At 41.9% G+C, this 19,998-nt stretch overlaps 1 protein-coding gene across 2 annotated transcripts in view; it reads left to right on the top strand.

The window, feature by feature from the left end:
* Positions 1-2,186: 2,186 nt before the first annotated feature.
* Positions 2,187-19,998, top strand: part of GC (GC vitamin D binding protein) — a 31,062-nt gene continuing 13,250 nt past the window's right edge. For both annotated transcript variants that reach the window (XM_007439831.4, XM_025174174.2), the window contains exons 1-5: positions 2,187-2,326; positions 15,240-15,309; positions 16,350-16,482; positions 18,439-18,650; positions 19,328-19,460. In XM_007439831.4, the coding sequence (XP_007439893.3) occupies positions 2,263-2,326; positions 15,240-15,309; positions 16,350-16,482; positions 18,439-18,650; positions 19,328-19,460 (612 nt within the window). In that variant the 5' untranslated portion in view covers positions 2,187-2,262. The remainder of the gene's footprint in view (positions 2,327-15,239; positions 15,310-16,349; positions 16,483-18,438; positions 18,651-19,327; positions 19,461-19,998) is intronic.

Genomic DNA, 19,998 nt, shown 5'->3' with positions numbered 1-19,998 from the left:
AAGGGGTAAGGTCTTGCTCAGGTAGTATGTGGAGCTTGTTAGTGAGTTGAAACTTTTCCTGCACCCTGGATATCCTTTGGAGTTCTCTGATTTACTTTAGAACTGACCACAAGACATAGAGGTCCAGCTAAGATCTTTCTAGCAAGCCTCATACAGTGCAAAGGTGGCCTTTTCCATTCATAGTAAGAATGGCCCTCAAGAAGTAGTTGGATTACAACTCCCATCAAACCCTGAGCAATGGTGGGAGCTGATGGGAGTGGCAATCCATAAAAAAATTGTAATTGCCATGTTTGTTTATTTATTTACTCGATTTATATAGCTGCCCATCTCATTTTTATGTGACTCTAGGAGGCTTACAATAAAACAAATAAAAACACAAAATGCATAATATAAAACAAAAATAAAAACACATAGCAGCTAGGCACAATCTAATCCAGTGTTTCTCAACCTTGGCAACTTTAAGATGTGTGGACTTCAACTCATGGCTGGCTGGGGAATTCTGAGAGTTAAGTCCACACATCTTAAAGTTGCCAAGGTTGAGAAACACTGATCTAATCCATCATCCATACAACCAGGAGACTGGCTCTAACTCACACCCAGGGCCCCAAGCTCAACCACAAAGCCAGGTTTTCAAGGCCTTATGAAAGCCCATCAGGGATGGGGCCAATATAATCTCAGGGAATGGTGCTTCAAAGGGCAGGTGCCATAGCAGAAAAGGCTCTCCCTCTGGGCCCCACCAGCCATCACTCCCTACCCAGATATCCAATCAGATTAGATTGGTAGAAACCTGCTTTATGGGATAGGAAACCTTAATGAAATAAGGTGCTCTTCCGTTACCTTTATATTATAAGCATTGGACACTTAATAGAAGTTGACTTTTGGAGTGGATGGGGACCTACTGGTTTTATTAGTTCATGCTATGATCGATATGTTAATGCACTGGTAGAAGTCATCATCTTTGACTGCTATCATTGTATTGTTTATTACTGTTAATTTTAACAATCTGCCATCCCTTTGAACTGAGGTGTGATTAAGGGCATAAATAAATGAAGTGCAATAGCATGGGTTCAATTTAACTTTTTAAGAGTGATATCATGAACATTTAGCAGTAAATTTAGTTTACTTACTAATAGAAGAGTTTACTTAATAGTTCACTTAGTGGTTTCTTTAGTAGTTTCCTTAGTTTCCTTAGAGGTTGAGGTCCAGTCTGATAAGAGTGGACCTCAACTGATAGGAAATCAACACTGTGAGGAATGGTTGAAGTAGCTAGGCGTGTTGCAAATGCGGCTAAATGTAAACATGATAGTGGTCTGCAAATATCTCAAAGTTCGACATAGGCAAAAGAGTTCATATTTATTCTCTCTTGAAAGGACCAGGACCAGTAAGTTGACATTAAAAGAAAAAACTTTCAGGCTGAATATTAGAGGAACGTTCTGATGATAAGAGCTGTGGAATAGTGGTGGACTCCTTTTCACTGGAAGGTTTCAGATGGACATTAGATGATCACCTGTTGAGGATGGCTCTGTGGATTCCTGCTATGAGCAGGAAGTTGGACTAGTTGATGTGTAAGGCCCCTTCCAACTTAAACTTTCTATAATTTAATAATCTAGAATCATATCCTTGCCCAGCCAATCAGTGGCAGAGGGCCCTGAAGCAACTGCACAAGAGCGCCGTATAGGATCTATACAAAAGAGAACAGCCTACACTTTCTCCAGAGTTCTCATGGCAGCTATGGCTAAACCAGAGGCCACTAATTGGAGGGGGCATTGCAAAAGAAACCAGCCAATCCCAAACTTGCAACATCTTCAGGATAGGTATAAAACCACCTTGGCAAATTTAGCAAATGGGGACTGCAAGGGAGAAGTCAAACCTCTTTCTTGGAGGATGTTTTGCACCAGTTGTGAAGTGTGGATATCTGATCCTGGAAGAGAGAAGCAATGTTCCTTCTGTGTGGGCAATTCTCCTATTTCAGGCCCTGAGCATTTAAGAGTGCTGAGTTAATGTTTAAACCCGAGCATGGGTTGGGGTCAAGCCTCACCTATTGCTATGTGTTTGCCTGTCTCTGGACCTTTGCTTTATCTCTGCCAGGCCAAGGATGCCTGCTCCCTGACCCTTGCATGGCAATTAATCATTGATCAAGAAATTTGGAGGAAAGCAGTATATAAATAAAGGGGTTTGCTCATCAAGCCTCCGCTTGCGAAGCAGCCATAGAAAGCAGACCTCAATCACACGACAATCCGGTGTGATTGCAAGGGAACTAAAATGAAGGCAGGGATCGTAAGCATCTTGCTGCTCCTGATCTCATGTAGTCATGGACTTGAGAGAGGTACGATTTATATTTATCCTGAAGGTGGGTCGGGTGGCCAGACACACTCACATGCACTGTATTTATGTATTATTTATTCATATATCAAATTTATATAGCCACCCATCTCATGTAAAATGACTCTGGGAGGCATACAACAATGAATAAAACAATAAACTTATGAAAAGCAGTCATCATTAAAAAATTTAAAAGGCACAAGGTGCAAGAGAGATTAGATGTTAACCGCCATACTGGAGCTACCTCAAGATCTCACGCGTGCTGTATTGATGCTCCGAGATGATACACTTTGATTCTCTCTGATAAAAAGAAAAAGAGGGTGATTTTCCTAGCCATCATAGAACAGGCAGAAATGTGGACAGAAACACAATTTGTCTGCTGCTGTACAGTAATTGGAGTTGAATGGGTTGGTAAGCTGCATACTTTTGGCTTTTGTTTGGTAGCGAGAGAAGACTGGTTATTGTACGCTGGAATAAAATAAAATATTCGGCCAAATCTATCAGTGCTCCACCCCGCCAGGGCTCTTGTTCTGTCTCAGATTTTGATTTGTTTGGTACAAACATGGGAAAAAGAAATGAGACTTTTGTGCCTTTGCTCAAACACGCTCCCCAAGGGTTCCCCAGACTAGCAAGGAGACCTGTAGAAATGCTATCCTTTGCTCAGAGACACCAATAAATGTTGAGCTAAATGTTGGAGATTTTGACTTCAGCAAATTCATCCTTGTTAGAGGATATGCTTCTGAGTATATGAGCTAAAGGAATGCCCAGTCATTTAAGTAGCAGAACAATACAGTAAAAGAAAAATGCTCCTAATATAGTCGTCTTGGATCCTTGGTATGGTCTTCCTTACTACCAAGGAATGCTAAAAGGCATTCATTATATCTGAAGTAAAAGGTAGATTTATTAGGAATACCTTGGCAAGGAAGCCTCGCCAAACTAAACTAAATTAAACGATATCTTCAAGAGAGGGAAAGACCAGAGGGAGACAAGAGGCAAGAAGTTCCATTAAGAGTCAAAATTTGCTTGAGATTTGTTTTACTAGCGATAGATCAGGTGAGCAACGACCACTAGGATGGTATGTAAAGAATGTTCTCCTTATCTGTCTATTGCCATTTGCAGTCAAAAGAATCATAGGTGCAACAACTTGATGCAGTTTTCCCACAATTATTCTACTGCTCCATTCCATGCTGTCTTCCTGCTCATTAATTCTTAATCCTTCTTCCTAAAGAGAAGCAAAGAAAGAAACGGTTTGCAATTGCTCTCCATTGTTGGGGTGGATTTTCAACCATTTTCCATCCCAGATGTAATTATAGTCTAGAAGTACAGAAAGGCAGGTTCCAATTGAAGGTTTGCAGAAACTTCTTGAAAGTAAGAGGAATTCATCAGCTAAAGCAAATCCAATTGCTGGAAAAAAAGCATAGAAGAGGACAACTGAAGTGATGGGGGACCCAAAATACCTTCCTTCTGAGCAAAGGACAGAACTGGGGGGGGGAGGAGGGGGAAGCAACTCATAGTCATAGTTGTGTAATGGAAAATGGGTGAACATTCTCCTTCTCACTCTTCTTAATAAACCCCAAAGCTTTTCCAGAGCTTAAGGACTACAAATTACCTGGTAATTAATATTTCCACTACACTGGAGTTAAAGCAGTCCTGGCTCTGTCAATCCTCTAATTGGCATATTTTTGATGTGATAAATGGAAAGTCATCCTAAAAGGGGTTCAAAGCCACAGAAAGTTCTGAGAAATAATACTGATCAACTCCACAGCAGAGTGGGAAAAAACAGGGGACTAATGAGTGTCATGCAGTTTGCCCTTTTTCGACCCGCCTGCCACCCAGGCTTCAAATGAATCAGCATTCACTTTTTCTGAGAACAGGTGTTGGGAATGACAATAGCATCTTGATCTCCAATTTTCCCCCCTGCCTCTCCATTATGAGTGATCAAGGCAGTTTTGCAATGCTTTCATTATGACTCAGCGCAATGTGGTTTGTTTGATGAGAAGCAAAGTACATTAGTTCTTGGCGCAGGTTGGTTTTCAGGGGAAAAGAGTCAAAATGGCAAGCTATGCCTTGCTTGCACCTCCTCCGTTTCCATTTGTTCTGTTACAATTTACTAGTGATGGACCCTGACTGTAAGGGATGTCAACTAAGCTGACCTTTATTCTCCACGAAAGGAAAGAACAGATTTGGGGGCTGAGTTAAAATCTGTACGTCAGAGTGGCTTATAGGAATTTAGAATTTGGCCAAGCCAGATCAAAGACAGCGATCTATTTGCTTGTTTGTGGAGTTAGGTAACTGATTTCTGGATGGCTTTTTAGCTGTGAATCTAAACTGCCAAGTGACACCTACCATCAAATTAGACAAATTAGGTAGAAAAAAATCAGTTGTTCTGTTTGGGAAGATATATTGAGCATTTTTGTGGGAGGGAGGGAGGGAGTTCCTCAGGTTTTTAATGGGTTGTGAGAACTGCAAGATTGGTGTCAGCCCTTCAAGGCGGTCCAGACCAGGAAACCAAAGTTATGAATCCTGTAATTTTTGTTGGTCACACAGTCAGCCAGATGTTTAGACTGGATTTGGCATTTTTGTCCACTTATCAAGCCCTTCCCAAGGACCTGGGATAGGCAGATGTTGTTGTTTGATGGTGTTAAAGGTATCGTCACAGGATGGAAGCTGTTCCAAGTCAAGCTGCCTTGTGCAATTGACTGATGGCCATTTTGTCAATGCCGATGGTCTTCAAGGGGTGCTCCAGATGTTTTGGGATTGCATCCAAGGCACCTATTACTATTGGGACTATCTTTGCTTTCTTTTGCCACAGTCGTTCTACTTCTATTTGCAGGTCTTTGTATTTTGTGATTTTCTCCAGTTCTTTCTCTTCTCTTCTGCTGTCTCCAGGTATTGCAATGTCCACTATCCAGACTTTTTTGCCTTTCTTATCAACAATTGTTAAGTCTGGGGTGTTGTATGGCAGGTGCTTGTCTGTTTAAATTCTAAAGCCCCAGAGCACTTTAGCTTCTTCATTTTCTATTGCCTTGTCTGTTTTGTGGTCCCACCAGTTCTTGCTTGCAGATAAATGGTATTTCTTGCAGATATTCCAAGGCACCAGTGTTGCTGCTTTGTCATACCGTTGTTTGTAGTCAGTCTGTGCAATCTTCTTGCAGCAGCTAACTAGGTGGGCACTGTTTCTTCAGCTTCTTTGCAGAGGTGGCATTTGCTGTCTGTTGCTGTCTTCTCAGTTCTGGCTTTGTATGTATTTGTTCTTAAGGCTTGGTCTTGTGCAGCCAGAATTAGCCCCTCTGTCTCTTTTTTCAACTTTCCTGCTCTTAGCCATTGCCAGGTTTTGTTCTTATTTTCTTGCCTGCTAGTTCTTTTGTGTACTGGCCATGTAACACTTTGTCTTGCCATGTCTCTTTTCTGTTCTTCATTTGGTCTTTCTTGAAGGCCACTTTGGTCTCTTCAGTATTCAGTAAGCTTTCATGGTGTATTAGCTTCAGTGCATCTTCTTGGTGTTTTTCACACTTTCTCAAATATCATTCCTGCTTTGGACTCAGATTTCTCTTATCTGACCTTTGGCTTGGTTGCAGTTCTTGTTCCTCAAGGTTATTCTCACAGCCCATTACAGGTTTCTAGCCACTCCCACCTTCCACATTGGGACAGTTGTGAAAATTCATCAGGTGAAGTTTTCACTGATCTTCATATGAGGAACAGATCTGATTGTCACAGGCCCAGAGAATCAGGCAGGAGTACTTGACCTCTACTGTTTTGCAACTGAGCAAAACCGAGATCTGGCTACTGACTTGGCAGGAATCAGGGGACCCCATCCAAAGGCAATAGGACCCTAGTTACTCCTGAATCATGGCTTTCTGCAACTTGGGTCCTCAGTTTGAACTGTTCTACAGCTCTCACAGAAGCCCATGTTATGACTGCTAGAAGAGATGGGCTGGATCCTTCATTAGCTGTTTTATGGTAATACAGTTTGACAAAGTAATATCTATATCATTGGCTCAGTACTTCCAGCAACAGCAAAAGTGTCTGTCAATTACTAAATATCAGTGTGCTAATAAACTCCTCATCAAATCAAGTGTCAACCAAATGTTTTATTCACATCAGAAGAATGGCCTTTTTTAGTCCCTCGCTCATCAAAAATAGATTCTCCTTGCTGCTTTCCCAGCAGATAGTTTTCCAAGATTTTCAAAGGTCCATTTAAAATTTTTCTTCCATAGGAGATGTTTTTTCTCTCCATGGTCCTACTTTATATTATAAGATAAAGGAATTGTAACATCCTTACCACCACCGCCATTTCCGTTTCCAGCTGTTATGCTTGCATTGGATCGTTTACTTTAATTCTTTTATTTATTAGCCTACTTTTCAGTTTGAGAAATAAGTCCCCCAAATGCAAAGCAACAATGACAAGAAAAGAACTAAAATCTCCTTTGAGTTGAGCCTGACTCCTGAATGACTTCCTGGATAAATCCATGTATTGTTCTTTACAACTGTACAGGTGGTTTGCCATTTTTTCTTCCTGAAAACTTCCTGCTGGTCCAAGTACTTACCAGATCTGGTCCTGCTCACCTTTTGGGGATCAACCAAGGTTGGCTAGATACTGCCACCTAGCTAGGTTAGCCAAACAAATGATGTCTCCAAAGCACATGATATCCCTGAACACTTGAAGAAAGAATCAGAACACCGAGCACTTGGAGTATTCCAGCAGTTCTAAAACTGAGTTGGTTGCAAACTATAAATAGGAAGGAGCAGCTGTTCTCAACTTTTTCTTAGTTAGGTTGAGAGCACTGAAAAAGTTGGAGGGGGGTAGGTTCTTTCAGATTCTTAGCCCCTCTTGACTCACCCATCCTCTGTCAGGAAGCTTTCTGAGACTGAAATTTTGCAATCTCTAAAACAGTCAGCTTTGAAGGTTATGAAAAGGGAGAAGCTGATGTCAGGTTTTCCCCACCTGTGAGGAGCTCTCTTTTCAGCCTTGGAGAGAAAGAACCACACAATTCCTTGCCCTCACCCCAAGAACCTGGAAGCAATATAAAATAACAGTGAACACTTGAAAAAATAAAAGATAAGACACAGAAGCAAGAAAAAAACCACCCTTATTTATCTACATAATTTATGGCCTTGATTACAGCCACTCTGCTCAGAGCAATTCAATTAAAACTATTAAAAAGATCAGCAGAATAAAATTGGGTATTATACTAAAAGCCAAACAAACAAACCCCTCAACCAAAGCATTTAGAATTTTTTTAACTAGGTTACCAACACTGAATATTTAAAAAGAAAAAAAAATCCATCTCAGCCCTATGGGTGGTCTGTGTCTTCCTCCATCTTGGGTCCCCTACCAGAGGCCTGGGAGTTTGAGGGTTCTGCACAGCATCTGAGCTGTTCCTAGCCCTGCATTCTTCTGCACAGAGAGCTCAGATGTTGTTCCTGGGATCTGTTGGAGCCACTCTCCCAGCTTAGGAGTCACGGCCCCGAGTGCTCCTATCACCACTGGGACCACTTTGGCCTTTACTTTCCACATCCTCTCCAGTTCCTCCTTCAGGCCCTGGTACTTCTCCAGCTTCTCATGCTCCTTCTTCCTGATGTTGCTGTCACTTGGCCCTGCTACATCTATTACTACCGCTATCTTCTGGTCCTTGTCTACTACCACGAGGTCTGGTTGATTGGCCAGTACCTGCCTGTCTGTCTGGATCTGGAGGTCCCACAGGATCTTAGCTCTGTTATTCTCCACAAGCTTCTGTGGAATCTCCCATCTGGACTTGGGGGAGTCTAGCCCATATGCTGTGCAGATGTTCCTGTACACAGTGCCAGCTCCTTGGTTGTGCGGTTCAGTGTATGCTGATCCTGCCTGCATCTTACACCCTGCCACTATGTGTTGGACTGTCTCTGAGGCCTCTCTGCACAGTCTGTACCTTGGGTCCTGTCTAGTGTGGTAGACCCCTGCTTCTACGGATCTGGTGCTTAGTGCCTGTTCTTGTGCTGCTATGATCAGCGCCTCAGTGCTGTCTTTCAGTCCAGCCCTTTCCAGCCACTGGTAGGATTTCCCAATGTCAGCCACCTCAGCTACCTGTCAGTGGTACATTCCATGCAGGGGCTTGTCTTGCCATGGTACTTCCTCAGTTGAACTTCCTCCCCTGTCGTCTGCTGCCTCGGGCATTCTCTCAGCAGCTCATCTTTGGGTGCCATCTTACTGATGTACTCCTGGATGCTGTGGGTTTCATCCAGGACAGTGGCTTTGACACTCATCAGACACCCCCCCCCACCCTCTTTGCGGTTGGTGTACAATCTCGGGGTGTTGGACTTGGGGTGGAAACCTCCGTACATTGTGAGGAGCTTTTGGGTCTTCACATCGGCAGCCTCCATGTCCTCCTTTGGCCAGCTCACTATACCAGCAGGGTATCTGATGACTGGCAGGGCATACATGTTGATGGCATGGATCTTGTTCTTCCCATTGAGCTGGCTCTTCAGGACCTATCTTATCCTTTGGTGGTACTTGGATGTTGTTGTCTTCCTTGCCACCTCATCATGGTTCCCATGTGTCTTTGAGATTTTGTTGTTCAGTCGTTAAGTCGTGTCTGACTCTTCGTGACCCCATGAACCATATCGCGCCAGGCCTTCCTGTCCTTCATTGCCTCCCTGAGTTTGCTCAGTTTCATGCTCATTGCTTCAGTGATGCTATCTAACCATCTCATCCTCTGCCGTCCTCTTCTCCTTTTGCCTTCAATCTTTCCCAGCATCAGGGTCTTTTCCAAAGACTCCTCTCTTCACATTAGGTGACCAAAGTATCTGACCTTGAGCTTCATTATCAGTCCTTCCAATGAACAATCAGGGTTGAGATACCAAGGTATTTATAGCTAGTCTATATGTCTTCTATGTGGCTCACTGGCAGTTCCACCCCATCAATCTTAACTACCTTCCCACTCTGTACTACCATCCCTCCATATTTCTCCAGTCTGAATGACGTCCCAATGTCCTCATTGTAGATCCATGTCAGGTAGATCAGTGAGTTGATGTCTCATTCACCCTTAGCATGCAGCTTGATGTCATCCATGTAGAGGAGATGGCTGATGGTAGTTTCACCCTTGAACTTGTATCCGTATCCAGTCCTCATGATTATCTGGCTGAGCGAGGCTCAAGTCTATGCAAAACAGTAGCAGGGACAGTGCATCACCTTGGTATATGCCGCACTTAATGGCCATTTGTGTGAGCTGTCTTGAGTTGACATCTGGTGTTGTCTTCCACAGTCCCATTGAGTTCTTGAGGAAAGTCCTTAGTGTCCTGATGAGACAAGAAAACCTGGAGATGATAGAGAAAGGGGAGGAGGGGGGAGGGAGATAGATGACAGACAGACAGATAGATAGATAGATAGATAGATAGATAGATAGATAGATAGATAGATAGATAGATAGATAGATAGATTTAACACAGAATACTTTGAATAGGGTATGTAGAAATGAGACATAGTGTCTACTGCTGTTAGGTTATAAAACAACACCCAGAACCAAAATCTGCTTTGCGTCAATGTGCTGGGAAAACCCTAAGGCGTACATATGGATAGGAGTTGAGATTCAATAATTTTGTAGACCTCCCTTGACAGTCCTCTACAGCTATGAATCTGTAGCATGATAGTCCCCCACATTAGCACCTCTCAGGTTAAGCTATTGCTCCCATCATCCCTGACTCTATGCTAAATTAGTTGGGTTTATGGAAGTTGTAGCTACAGAAATTCAGAAAAACTTTCCAAAGCAGGGATCTATTGATCCATCTAATGCAAATTTACCTACAAGGTTTGGCAATTGTTTGCTTGCATCTGCAGCCAGAAAATTTCTCAGTTTATGGGCAGAGGTGAGGCATTGAGTTTTCATGTGTGTTCCTGCTCTTTGTTTTGTTTTGCTTGTACCAATAGAAGTGAATATGTGTAGCTCAGGGTTGAACTGTGGAGTCCTTGGGGTCCTCTGAGCTTGGTTGTTTTCTTGCAAACATTTCATTACCCAGCTAGGTAACATCTTCAATGCTGTTTTATTTGTTTCTATATCATATATTCAAAGCCATGAAGCCAGCAGTCTATTCCCCAATATTTGGGATCCAAAATTAGAGTGGCTTAATGGTTTCTCCACTTAAAATGGCCTATTTCCACTTTCCTTCTCTACTGGCTTTCCTCAAAAGAAATGTCCCATCTGTGGAAAACCTGGTACCTGAAAGCAGAATAATTGCAAATGTGGTAAGTGGAAAGATTATGCCAATCAGCTCCAAATCAGCCCTTCTGGAGGACCGAGTTCTTTTTTCAAAACACCAGACTCAATTGGATCTGAATCATCAGTCCAAGTAGAAAAGTTATTTCAATTCAGAGACTCCATAAAATCTCCATTGAATCAAATCTCTGGATCAAAGCTTCATTCAGTCTTATGATGTAGATTGGTGAGAGGTAGAAGTCCACATCCATATCTGGGCCTTGTTATATGGCCATCTTCAGATTAATCCAGATTGTGACTCAGACACTCTTCCCCCTCAAATACTGCCTCATGGCAGTTAACATAAAGATCATGGCTAGATTTCCCATTCTAATTTCTACTTGGTGATGATGGTTTAGGAAGCCCAATCAGCCCACTTTTCCAACTTAATCAATACCACTTTGTTGGATTAGCCATTCATTAACAAGTCCTTTGAGACATACTGCAGATACACACATCACAACATTTTCTTTGGAGCGTTAATAACAGAGGATATTTCTTTGAGATGAGTAAACACAGAAGTGAAGGGCTTATGAAATCAAACATTTTCCACTGTGACCATGCCCAACACAAGTCTACCCTCTTCAGGTTCTTGCAAGAATAGCACATTTATTGTTCAGTTTTGCTCAGTACAAAGAAGGTTCTCCAACATCCAGTTTGTGAAAAGTAACCTCCATATAAATACATTAAGGTGGGTAAAGGAACAAGTTGCCAAAAGGGAATTATTCTGGATGTTTGACAGCTAAATGTCAGTGCTGGCTTGCCACCCAAGTGGTATTCTGTTCCAGAAAAGAGAGAATTGCTGTGCTACATGAGTGGACAGTTTCCCATGAATTGCAGGTACACTTCTGTGTGCCTGTCTTCATGGAACACGTTTAACCTGATTAGTGAACGACCCATTTTCTAGATCTGCACAGTATAGTGAATTACAACTAACCAAAATACACTAGATTTATGCAACAGGTGACGCCACAAAACCCCACACTTTGACTAAGACTAACCAAGCTTAGTGCTTCTGCTAAGCTTTACCTGGTCCTAGTGACATGAGTTGTATGGACACAGTCTCTGTGTATGAATGTTGTAGCCCCACCCATCATCTCCACCTTCCTGTGAAGGTCCTAAAGGGTTCCATGAGGGCATTGTGTTTCCACCCAACTGAAACAGTCTGCTCCCTCCTGACTTATACTAATGCTTGAACTGAGACTTGGATTTGAGGAGAAACTTTTGTTAGTGAACCAGGCCGGCCTGTGGATATTCATTCATGGAAACAAGATGGTTTCAAGGCAACTTCTGGGATGAAAGAACCAGCAAAGATTAGGGATTATGACACATGCCTACACTTAAGAGGAGACAATGATTTAAGGTATGAACTGTCATTAAAGAACAAAAGAAGTAGCTTGGGGACACAGACAGAAACATCCACAAAGGGGTCAGAAAAGTCAAGATGGTATCCACAAGATTGTAAAAGGATGGGGCTACAATCATGCAGTTTTGCCATATTGACTTTTTTGATTGTCCCTGTGGATGCCCCTGAAGGGGAGAGAAAGATGAACAGCCCAAACCATATTGGTCTGCATCACTTGGAATGTGAGGAGTGGTTGGACCCCTCGCTAGAAGAAAAGTTGTCTGCCTACATACGCACGTTTGTAAAGAAAACATAGCTACACAAATATGCAAAGACTCTCCTGCAGTGTTTCTCAACCTTGCTGGCTGGGGAATTCTGGGAGCTGAAGTCCACACATCTTCAGGTTGCCATGGTTGAGAAACACTGCCCTAGTGCTTTTTGTCCTGGTGAGAGACTTGCTTCTGACTAAACAGGCAAACAATTTTACATGTTCTTACCTACTTCAATAATATCATATACCTTATGAACAATCGCGTTTTAAAAAACTAATCTAGACCTTTTTTGCTTATTCTGTGTACTTTAATGCTTACTGGTTTTTTGGCTTCTTGGCCTTGCTGCATTTAACAAGCCTCTCTTTCTTTGTTTCTTCATTCATTCAAGGAGTGAAGCTTTGTCCTCATTCATTTTCTTTCCATTTCTGGAAAACAATGTCAACACCTGAGTTATGCTGGCCCTTAATCATTCATGACACTTGAACTGCTTCTTTCTTCTCTATCTAGATTGCCTCTCTCCTACTCTTGATTTCTGAACCTTAATCTACATTTAAGTATATTGTTCCTAGCTTATTGTTATTGTAAACTGTCCAGAGAGCTTTGGCAACTGGACAGTTGACCATTTTCAGTAAATAAATAAATAAAGGTCAGTCTTTTGAATTCAAAGCAGAAATCCTATAAAATGCTTAGCAAGGGCACATCTCTAGTGAAAGCGATGAGTCTTATTTTTCTGAAGACATTCTTTCTATTAGACAGAGGACCTACATTTCAGGGTCACTCGATATCATCCTGAAGTTCTCATGATTTATTCTTTCCATGTTCAAAGGAAGGGGGGAAATTAAACAGAGAGAAAAAGGAGAGAACCATGCAGGAGTTTGCACAACCCAACAAAGAGGTTGAGTAATTTGTAGTTCAGCAGTTGTAAGGAACCCAGCCATTGTCTTGTCACTGCGAAACAAGCCATAGCGTGTGGGTCATCTGCTTGAGCATAACATGCAACAATGAGCAGAGAAATTGTGAATGGTCTGTGTGGGTTCAGGTAGAGCAATGTTTCTCAACCTTGGCCACTTTAAGCTGTGTGGAGTTCAACTCCCAGAATTCCCCAGCCAGACATGCTGGCTGGGGAATTCTGGGAGTTGAAGTCCACACAGCTTAAAGTGGCCAGGGTTGAGAAACACTGAGGTACAGCATATTCTATGAATGTATCCACTTTTTTTGAGAATCCAAATGCAGCAGGGTAGAACAGTGATTCATTGATGTCCACAGCGGGGGTAAATGGTGAGCATGACAGGGTGATTTAAGCCCCAGTCCCTTTTAACGTCTTCATATAGAAAGGGGTGGGGTTTCAATCATCCAATCACAGTCACCATTCTGACATCATTGACCCTGCCCCCCAAGGACACTCTTGGATGACCACCAGGACTGTTACATTCATCTTGTTGTAATTTGGGAGGAAAAATCATTCAAATAGTTGCATTAAGCCCACTGGAACTGGCCAGTTGTACCAAATTTGATCAGCATAATTTCTAGGGATCACAAATAATGCATTTGGCTGTCTACTGGAGCCATGTGCCTCTCAGTGTTATTCTGCCATTTGAAAGAAGGTGAATCTTTTTTCTTGAAGGTTTTCCTTTTTTTCATAGTTACTCTCTTTGTACCGCATCACTCTATGCAGTAAAGAAGCAAAGATCTTCATTTCATCTAGCATTGTTTTGATTTCTCAAGTGAACAGCACAGATGTAAGAAATGATGAAGGCATGTTCAGAATTTCATATTTCCCAGGTCTAATGGTTTTAATAAATCAGGGAGACAGCAGAACACTAATGGGAAGAGTATCTCCTAAGCATCTGGAGGAAAAAGAAAGAGGTGGCCTTCATCTAAAATTCTCTTTCCCTCAGTGATTGTCAAACTGCACTGAAGTGCCTTAAGTACTCAGAAACAATCATTTAAATGGATGCTCTCCATTTAAGCCAAGATTTATGGTCTCTCTAAAGGAGGAACTATCTAGAGTCAGAGCCATTTCTGAACAGATATAAATAAAGCTTTGAGAGATCAGCAGGATGATTGGGGGATGTTTCTAAACTCCACTTCTATCAAGTAACCTGTCAGGAAAAGACAAGATCAATGTAATTTTTATAGGGCGCTATTTGAAGAATAGACACATATTTCTTTCACTTCTTACTACTTATTAAAGATGGGCTGAACGTTCAAAGGTGATTGTTGACCATCATAATCAAACCCTGTGCTTTTCTTGTCTACTTGGCAGTGGACAAAGTGATAATAGAATTTGTTATGGCAAAGAGGTGGCTAATTTTTCTATCCATGCTTAGCACAACAAAATTTGAGAGATAGCATTTCATCAACATGTCATCCCCCAACAAAAGTGACAGGTACTAAAACGACTTTGAGGAGACACAAAGCCAATTTGTCTATGACTGCTCTCCTGCCTCCAATCTAATTTACATTTTGGAGGCCTGTTTAAGCATCCTTAAATTGTGATAATGGGTTCTGTTAGTGGTTTGGATTGATCTTGTATACATTATAGTCCCTTGTTCACCTTTTTTTAACTGTGAAATTTGAATTGTAGAGAAAGAAAGGAGGTTAGACAGTATAAGTGACCTGCAACTTTGAATTATACAGCTGGTTTTTGAAGCCATTTGTCTTCCTGTCACCACCCTGCTCAGTGCAGGAAATTTAGATGGCTTGCTAACACAAGGCTGTCTATGAGTAGGGAGTGCCATCAGCCCTCTACCTGAATATTGGGTTCTGTTCTTGAATTCTGCATACTTAAGGAATGATCCATAAATCAAATCTCCCTGCTTATATCTAGAGCTCACTAAATCTAGTCTTACCTTCTGAAGCATCAGCAAACTTGCCACCTAATCATCAATGATCATTCTTGAGTTAGCTGAAGTGTAAGTTAGAATTCTACAAAAACTTTGATTATGGTAAGGATCAGAGTCCGTGAAAAAGACCTCTCCTGATCTTTTTTTTTTTTTTTTTTAAGTTTCCTTTCTCTCCAGCATTTGAACTATTTGCTATTAACCCACATTTCATCTTTTGTTTTTACAGGAAAGGACTACTTCAAAGAAAAAGTTTGTAATGAATACAACACATGGGGAAAAAAGAACTTTCGCTCCTTGTATGTATTTTGAAGGCGGGTTGTTTCAGTTTTCAGAGTTCAGAAGACTGGTGTAGCATTTAATATCATAGCATTGTACTTGGTGGTGCCCAGAAACCAGGACTGCTCCAAAGAAATGAAATCAAAGCATCAGCAACAAATAGGAAATAGTGTCAGGAGAACAGGCTGGAATTCTTGTGGTCTTAAAAGTGTGGCAGTTGAGATAATGAGGAGATAGAATTCCCAAGAAGGGTCTGGAGAGAGGAAGCATAGCCAAGAGAGAAACAGCATCTGCAGGATTGTAGAATGGGTGGGCTTTTTAGGCCAGGGGTATCCACAGGGAGGGGATCCAAAAGGTCAGGGTGGTAGCTACAGCCTTGCAATCAAAGCTCTGTCCCTTTTTAATATGCATCTGCTCTGAAAAAATGGGATGGGGCTTCAGTCATGTGGTTGTGGTTACCATCTTGACTTTTGGAACTCCCTTCCTTATGGACATCCCTGTCTTAGGCCAAAGTTTTACTGATAAATAAACAATAGCTGGTGGAAACTGGGAAACCACTTTGTATTTGTATGATTCTCATTTCCTTCAGGCCCTTAAACTGGCCATAGCTTATGCTCAGAACAGTCTTCACCTTCAAGATCTCGAGCTTCATTCCCCAGAATAATCTTAGAGAACTTGGAGGACACGTCAGCATCCTGTCTTCCATGCTGGTTGGACATTTTGACGCTGTATTAATTAAGCCATTGATTCATTCAGTTTCGATCACTCCTTTTTTTCCGTCAAATACTCAAGGGGCTAGATTAAAAAATAAAAGTACAAAAAAATAAAATAAAAGCAAGTTTAAAAAGAAGGCATTTAAAGTGACAAAGTGACTGAGACTACTTATAAAGGCCTGAGTGAAGAGATGTGTTTGACCTGGAAAAATAGAGGGCAAATGACTATCAGATGAGACATTCTGCAGTCCAGGTCTACTCCCACAACTCCAGTGAACAGACCTTTAAAATCAGGTGCAAAGTAATTTTTCTGAGTGTTATCATGAATATTTTAACTTTGCTTGCAGGTCAATTGTCATAAACAGCAGGAAATATTCTAATGCCACCTTTGATCAAATCATCAATCTCGTGGACGAGATGGTAAACCTGGCTGAAAAATGTTGTGCTGCAGGAGCTGATCCGAACTGTTATAATGAAGAGGTACAATTCTGCACCTATCCAGGCATATCCAGTCTTTCTCAGAACCAAGACAGGGGAATACTATTTGAGATACATGGGCCTGCAACCAGTGTTCATTCGAGTCAGCCATGCCCTCGTGCAAGATGGTCACTTCCCTGAGAAGGCTGGGGGGAGGAAATCTTTTCATCCCCAACAGAGTTTTCCTTTTCAGGACAATCTGACAACCTAAGCCTACCGATATCTTCCTCTGATATATGAGTAGCATCATATGGTTCCTGTAGTAGAGAATATATGTAGCTCATGGTTGAGCTGTTGGGTTCTTGGTTTTCTCTGATCTTGGTTGTTTTCCTGCAAGAACTAAGCTCACAGAACACCAAGAACCCAACAGTACTATATTGTGTAAGCAAGGATCCACACTCAAATGATATTTCCTCTGATATATTGGACATTCTTTGAATCAGATCTCCCTTTACTATCACCTGTTTATGCTTTCTCCAGCTCATAATCCATTTCATTAATTCTAGCATATGAATAACCTGCTTACTTTCGTTATTAACAGATGTTTGAAATGTTGCTATCGTTTCTACTGGCATTCCTTCTTTGTTTCCTCCCCCTTTCATATCTACTTTTTCCTGCTTAGCAGCACCTAAAACTGTTTTGTCTACTTTTAAAATCGCTGGATCACTTTGGAGATTAATTCTGAATCATCTTGCTGGTTATCACTTTTTTTTTCACCACTACTCAACTGAAAGTTAAGCACACATAAATCTATTAAGATTACTCTTGCTGCGTTCTTTGTAGGAGGAGAGTTGTGTTAGGCTGTGGTGGTGAAAAATCAGAAGTCTGGTAGCACCTTTTCTGACTAACAAATTTCATTAAAAGGAATAAGCTTTTCTGAGCTGCAACTCACTTCATCAGGATTGAAGTTATGTTGTGCTCTTGATTAATGGACAGAATCACTGGCTATGACCAAGCTACATTTCATGAGAATCGGTGATGGGAATTCTGCAAGGCTTCCTTCCCCATTCAGTAAAATGGGCGGGGGGGGGGGGGGAGAGTTTAATCTGGACTCGGTTTCACACAGTAAGGGATTTGAACTTAAAACAGTTGCATTTGATATTTTGGGAACAACTATTCTCCCCTACTCTTTAAAAGCATCCCTGCTTGGCACCTTGAGCAAAACATGGTAGCCAGATCTGACCTCAACAGAGGGCTTCAGAGTATATCGAACTCAAAAGCGTAGACTAAACTGCCTAACATTGCTTGGAGAACTGTTAATGAACTATTGCTGCACAGAAAATACACTTGAAAAGTGACATTTGGCCTTCCTGATAATTCACTGTTAAACCTCTTTTGGAAATTCCACTTACCATGATGAAGAATGATGAATGAATCCATTCATCCTCTTTTTGCTTCCCTTTTTCCCTCCTCTCTCTCTTTCTCTGCATTCCTTGTTTTGCCTCTCTTCTTCCTCTCATACCATGTTCCTAGAGGAGAGACAGGTTATACTTGCCTAAGTTGCAAGTTGCCCATTCCTAACCAAAATCTGGGAATTGTTAATTATGTTAGGGAGCTGGCACAATGGGGCCCCAATCCATATTGGGCACAGACCTGGGGGGGGGGAGTTTGCCCAGGTTCAAGTCCAGATCTCCATATATCCTGGAATTCAGATGGCTTTAAAACCATCCAGGATTATTTATAAAGTCTAAATAGATACTGTCCATGTTCAAGAGTATGATACCATTGAAAACCAATTGCTGGGGGCCAGCATGGAAGACAGCTACTGCCTTCTCCTGAAACATATAACTGGCTTCAGTGGGAAATACGAGAGTAAATTGAATGAAAATTTGCTGTGATAGAGTAGAATTGCCTTCCTCTTCTTCCACACCAGAGAAAGTCAAATCAGACCAATAACATAGACCTCTTTCTCTCTCGGCCCCCCCTTCCATCTCTTGTTGTCCCACCAACCCCCCCAAGTCTTCTGCTTTATCTAATAAGTCCTGCAGTCCAGATGCTCCTTTCCCAAAACACCCAGGGATAGCTGGGTGCTGCATTGAGGAAGGCCTTGCTCGGAAGCTGTGCCTGGCAGCCTTGAAACACCCACCGAAGGAGTTCTCGACCTATGTGGAGCCATCCAATGAGGAACTATGTGATGCCCTCGAGAAGGACCCTCAGGGCTTTGAAGAGAGGTGAGATGTAGAAAGCATCAACCATCTTCATTGTGACATGAATTTCTGCACAAGTTGCAAATTAGTTCCAGGCAAAGAAAGTTTCCCATTCCACTCATTTAATCTGAGGTGTGGTTTGACTATCACCATTGTTACCTTTCAATGTGCCTCTTGGAATCCCCTTGCCAGTTGAAACATGCTAGCATCACTACACGAGCTTTCATTCTTCCCAGATACACTCTGGCAAGGCTGGAGGGAGAGGGAGCATGCCACAGTCATCCCACTGTTCTAAACCCCATGAGCCTGAAATGATTCTCAGGGTCCTGGTTGTAGCACTATGGGAATCCCCTACATCTGCTCAGGTTTCTAGGTAGTACATGGAACAGGAGAAAGGCTGGAGAAATACATGGAGATCCCCTACCTAACACTTTGCCTCTAAAGGAATCAAATAAGTCACCCAGAACTCTGGAGCCAACCCAGGGTATGCAGAGAATTAGTCTCTCAAAAGATGTTAGCCAGATGCATAGACTGGAACTGTATGGTCAGAATCTATGAACTTGTTGAGTATCAGATGCTGCTGATGAAAGGAAAAAAAATTAAAAATTTCTGAAGGATTTTAGGCTAACTTCCAGCAAAGCTCAACTAGTCTTCTATGCTACTTCTTTACTGTATGTTCTTTTTGCTGGTTTGTCTTCTAGGTTTTTGGCTGAGTATTCCAGTGACTACAGCTATGCTCCTTTGCCAATCTTGCTGAACTCTACAGCAACTTATTTATCCATTGTTAGAACTTGCTGCACCAGCACACAGCGTAACACCTGCTTCTTGAAAGAGGTCAGTGCATTCTTTTCTCAAAATGGAATCTCTCATGCCTCCTTCCCCCTGCTCTTCTCAGCTGTCCAACAAACTGTAATCCCACTCCATGCCACCTCCATTCTGGCTCTCATTGCATTGGAAAATCCATGGTTAAATCTCCATCCCACTAAATGATTTTTCTACGTATACTCAAGTGGTCACTTACTCATGAGTATCAAGCTGGCCAAAGTTGACCCAAATAATAGAATATTTTTAAGGCAGAGAAAAGCCAAGATTTAAATTTTCCAGCTACAGTGCTAATTCAGAAGTGCCAGGAACTTTCCCAATTCTGGCGGAAGAACTATGCAGCAGGATCATGAAACCAGGATTCCCAGAATTCAAGATTTGGTATGGAACAATCCAGCCAGGTACGGATCAGTCCAGCCATGTACTTGCAGCTCACAACAGCTTTTCCCATCCTGGTTCCAACATGCACCTGGAGGATACCAGCTTGGGGAAGATTAGCTTTGAATCTATTATTGCACCAGCCATATCTCAGACTACTGGTCAGTGTCCC

Source organism: Python bivittatus, unplaced genomic scaffold, assembly GCF_059951505.1.
Source record: "Python bivittatus isolate LINGU-HERP-01145 unplaced genomic scaffold, Pbiv_v1 ctg000070_np1212, whole genome shotgun sequence".
Lineage (NCBI taxonomy): Eukaryota > Metazoa > Chordata > Lepidosauria > Squamata > Pythonidae > Python > Python bivittatus.
This window is presented reverse-complemented; position numbering and strand designations above follow the sequence as displayed.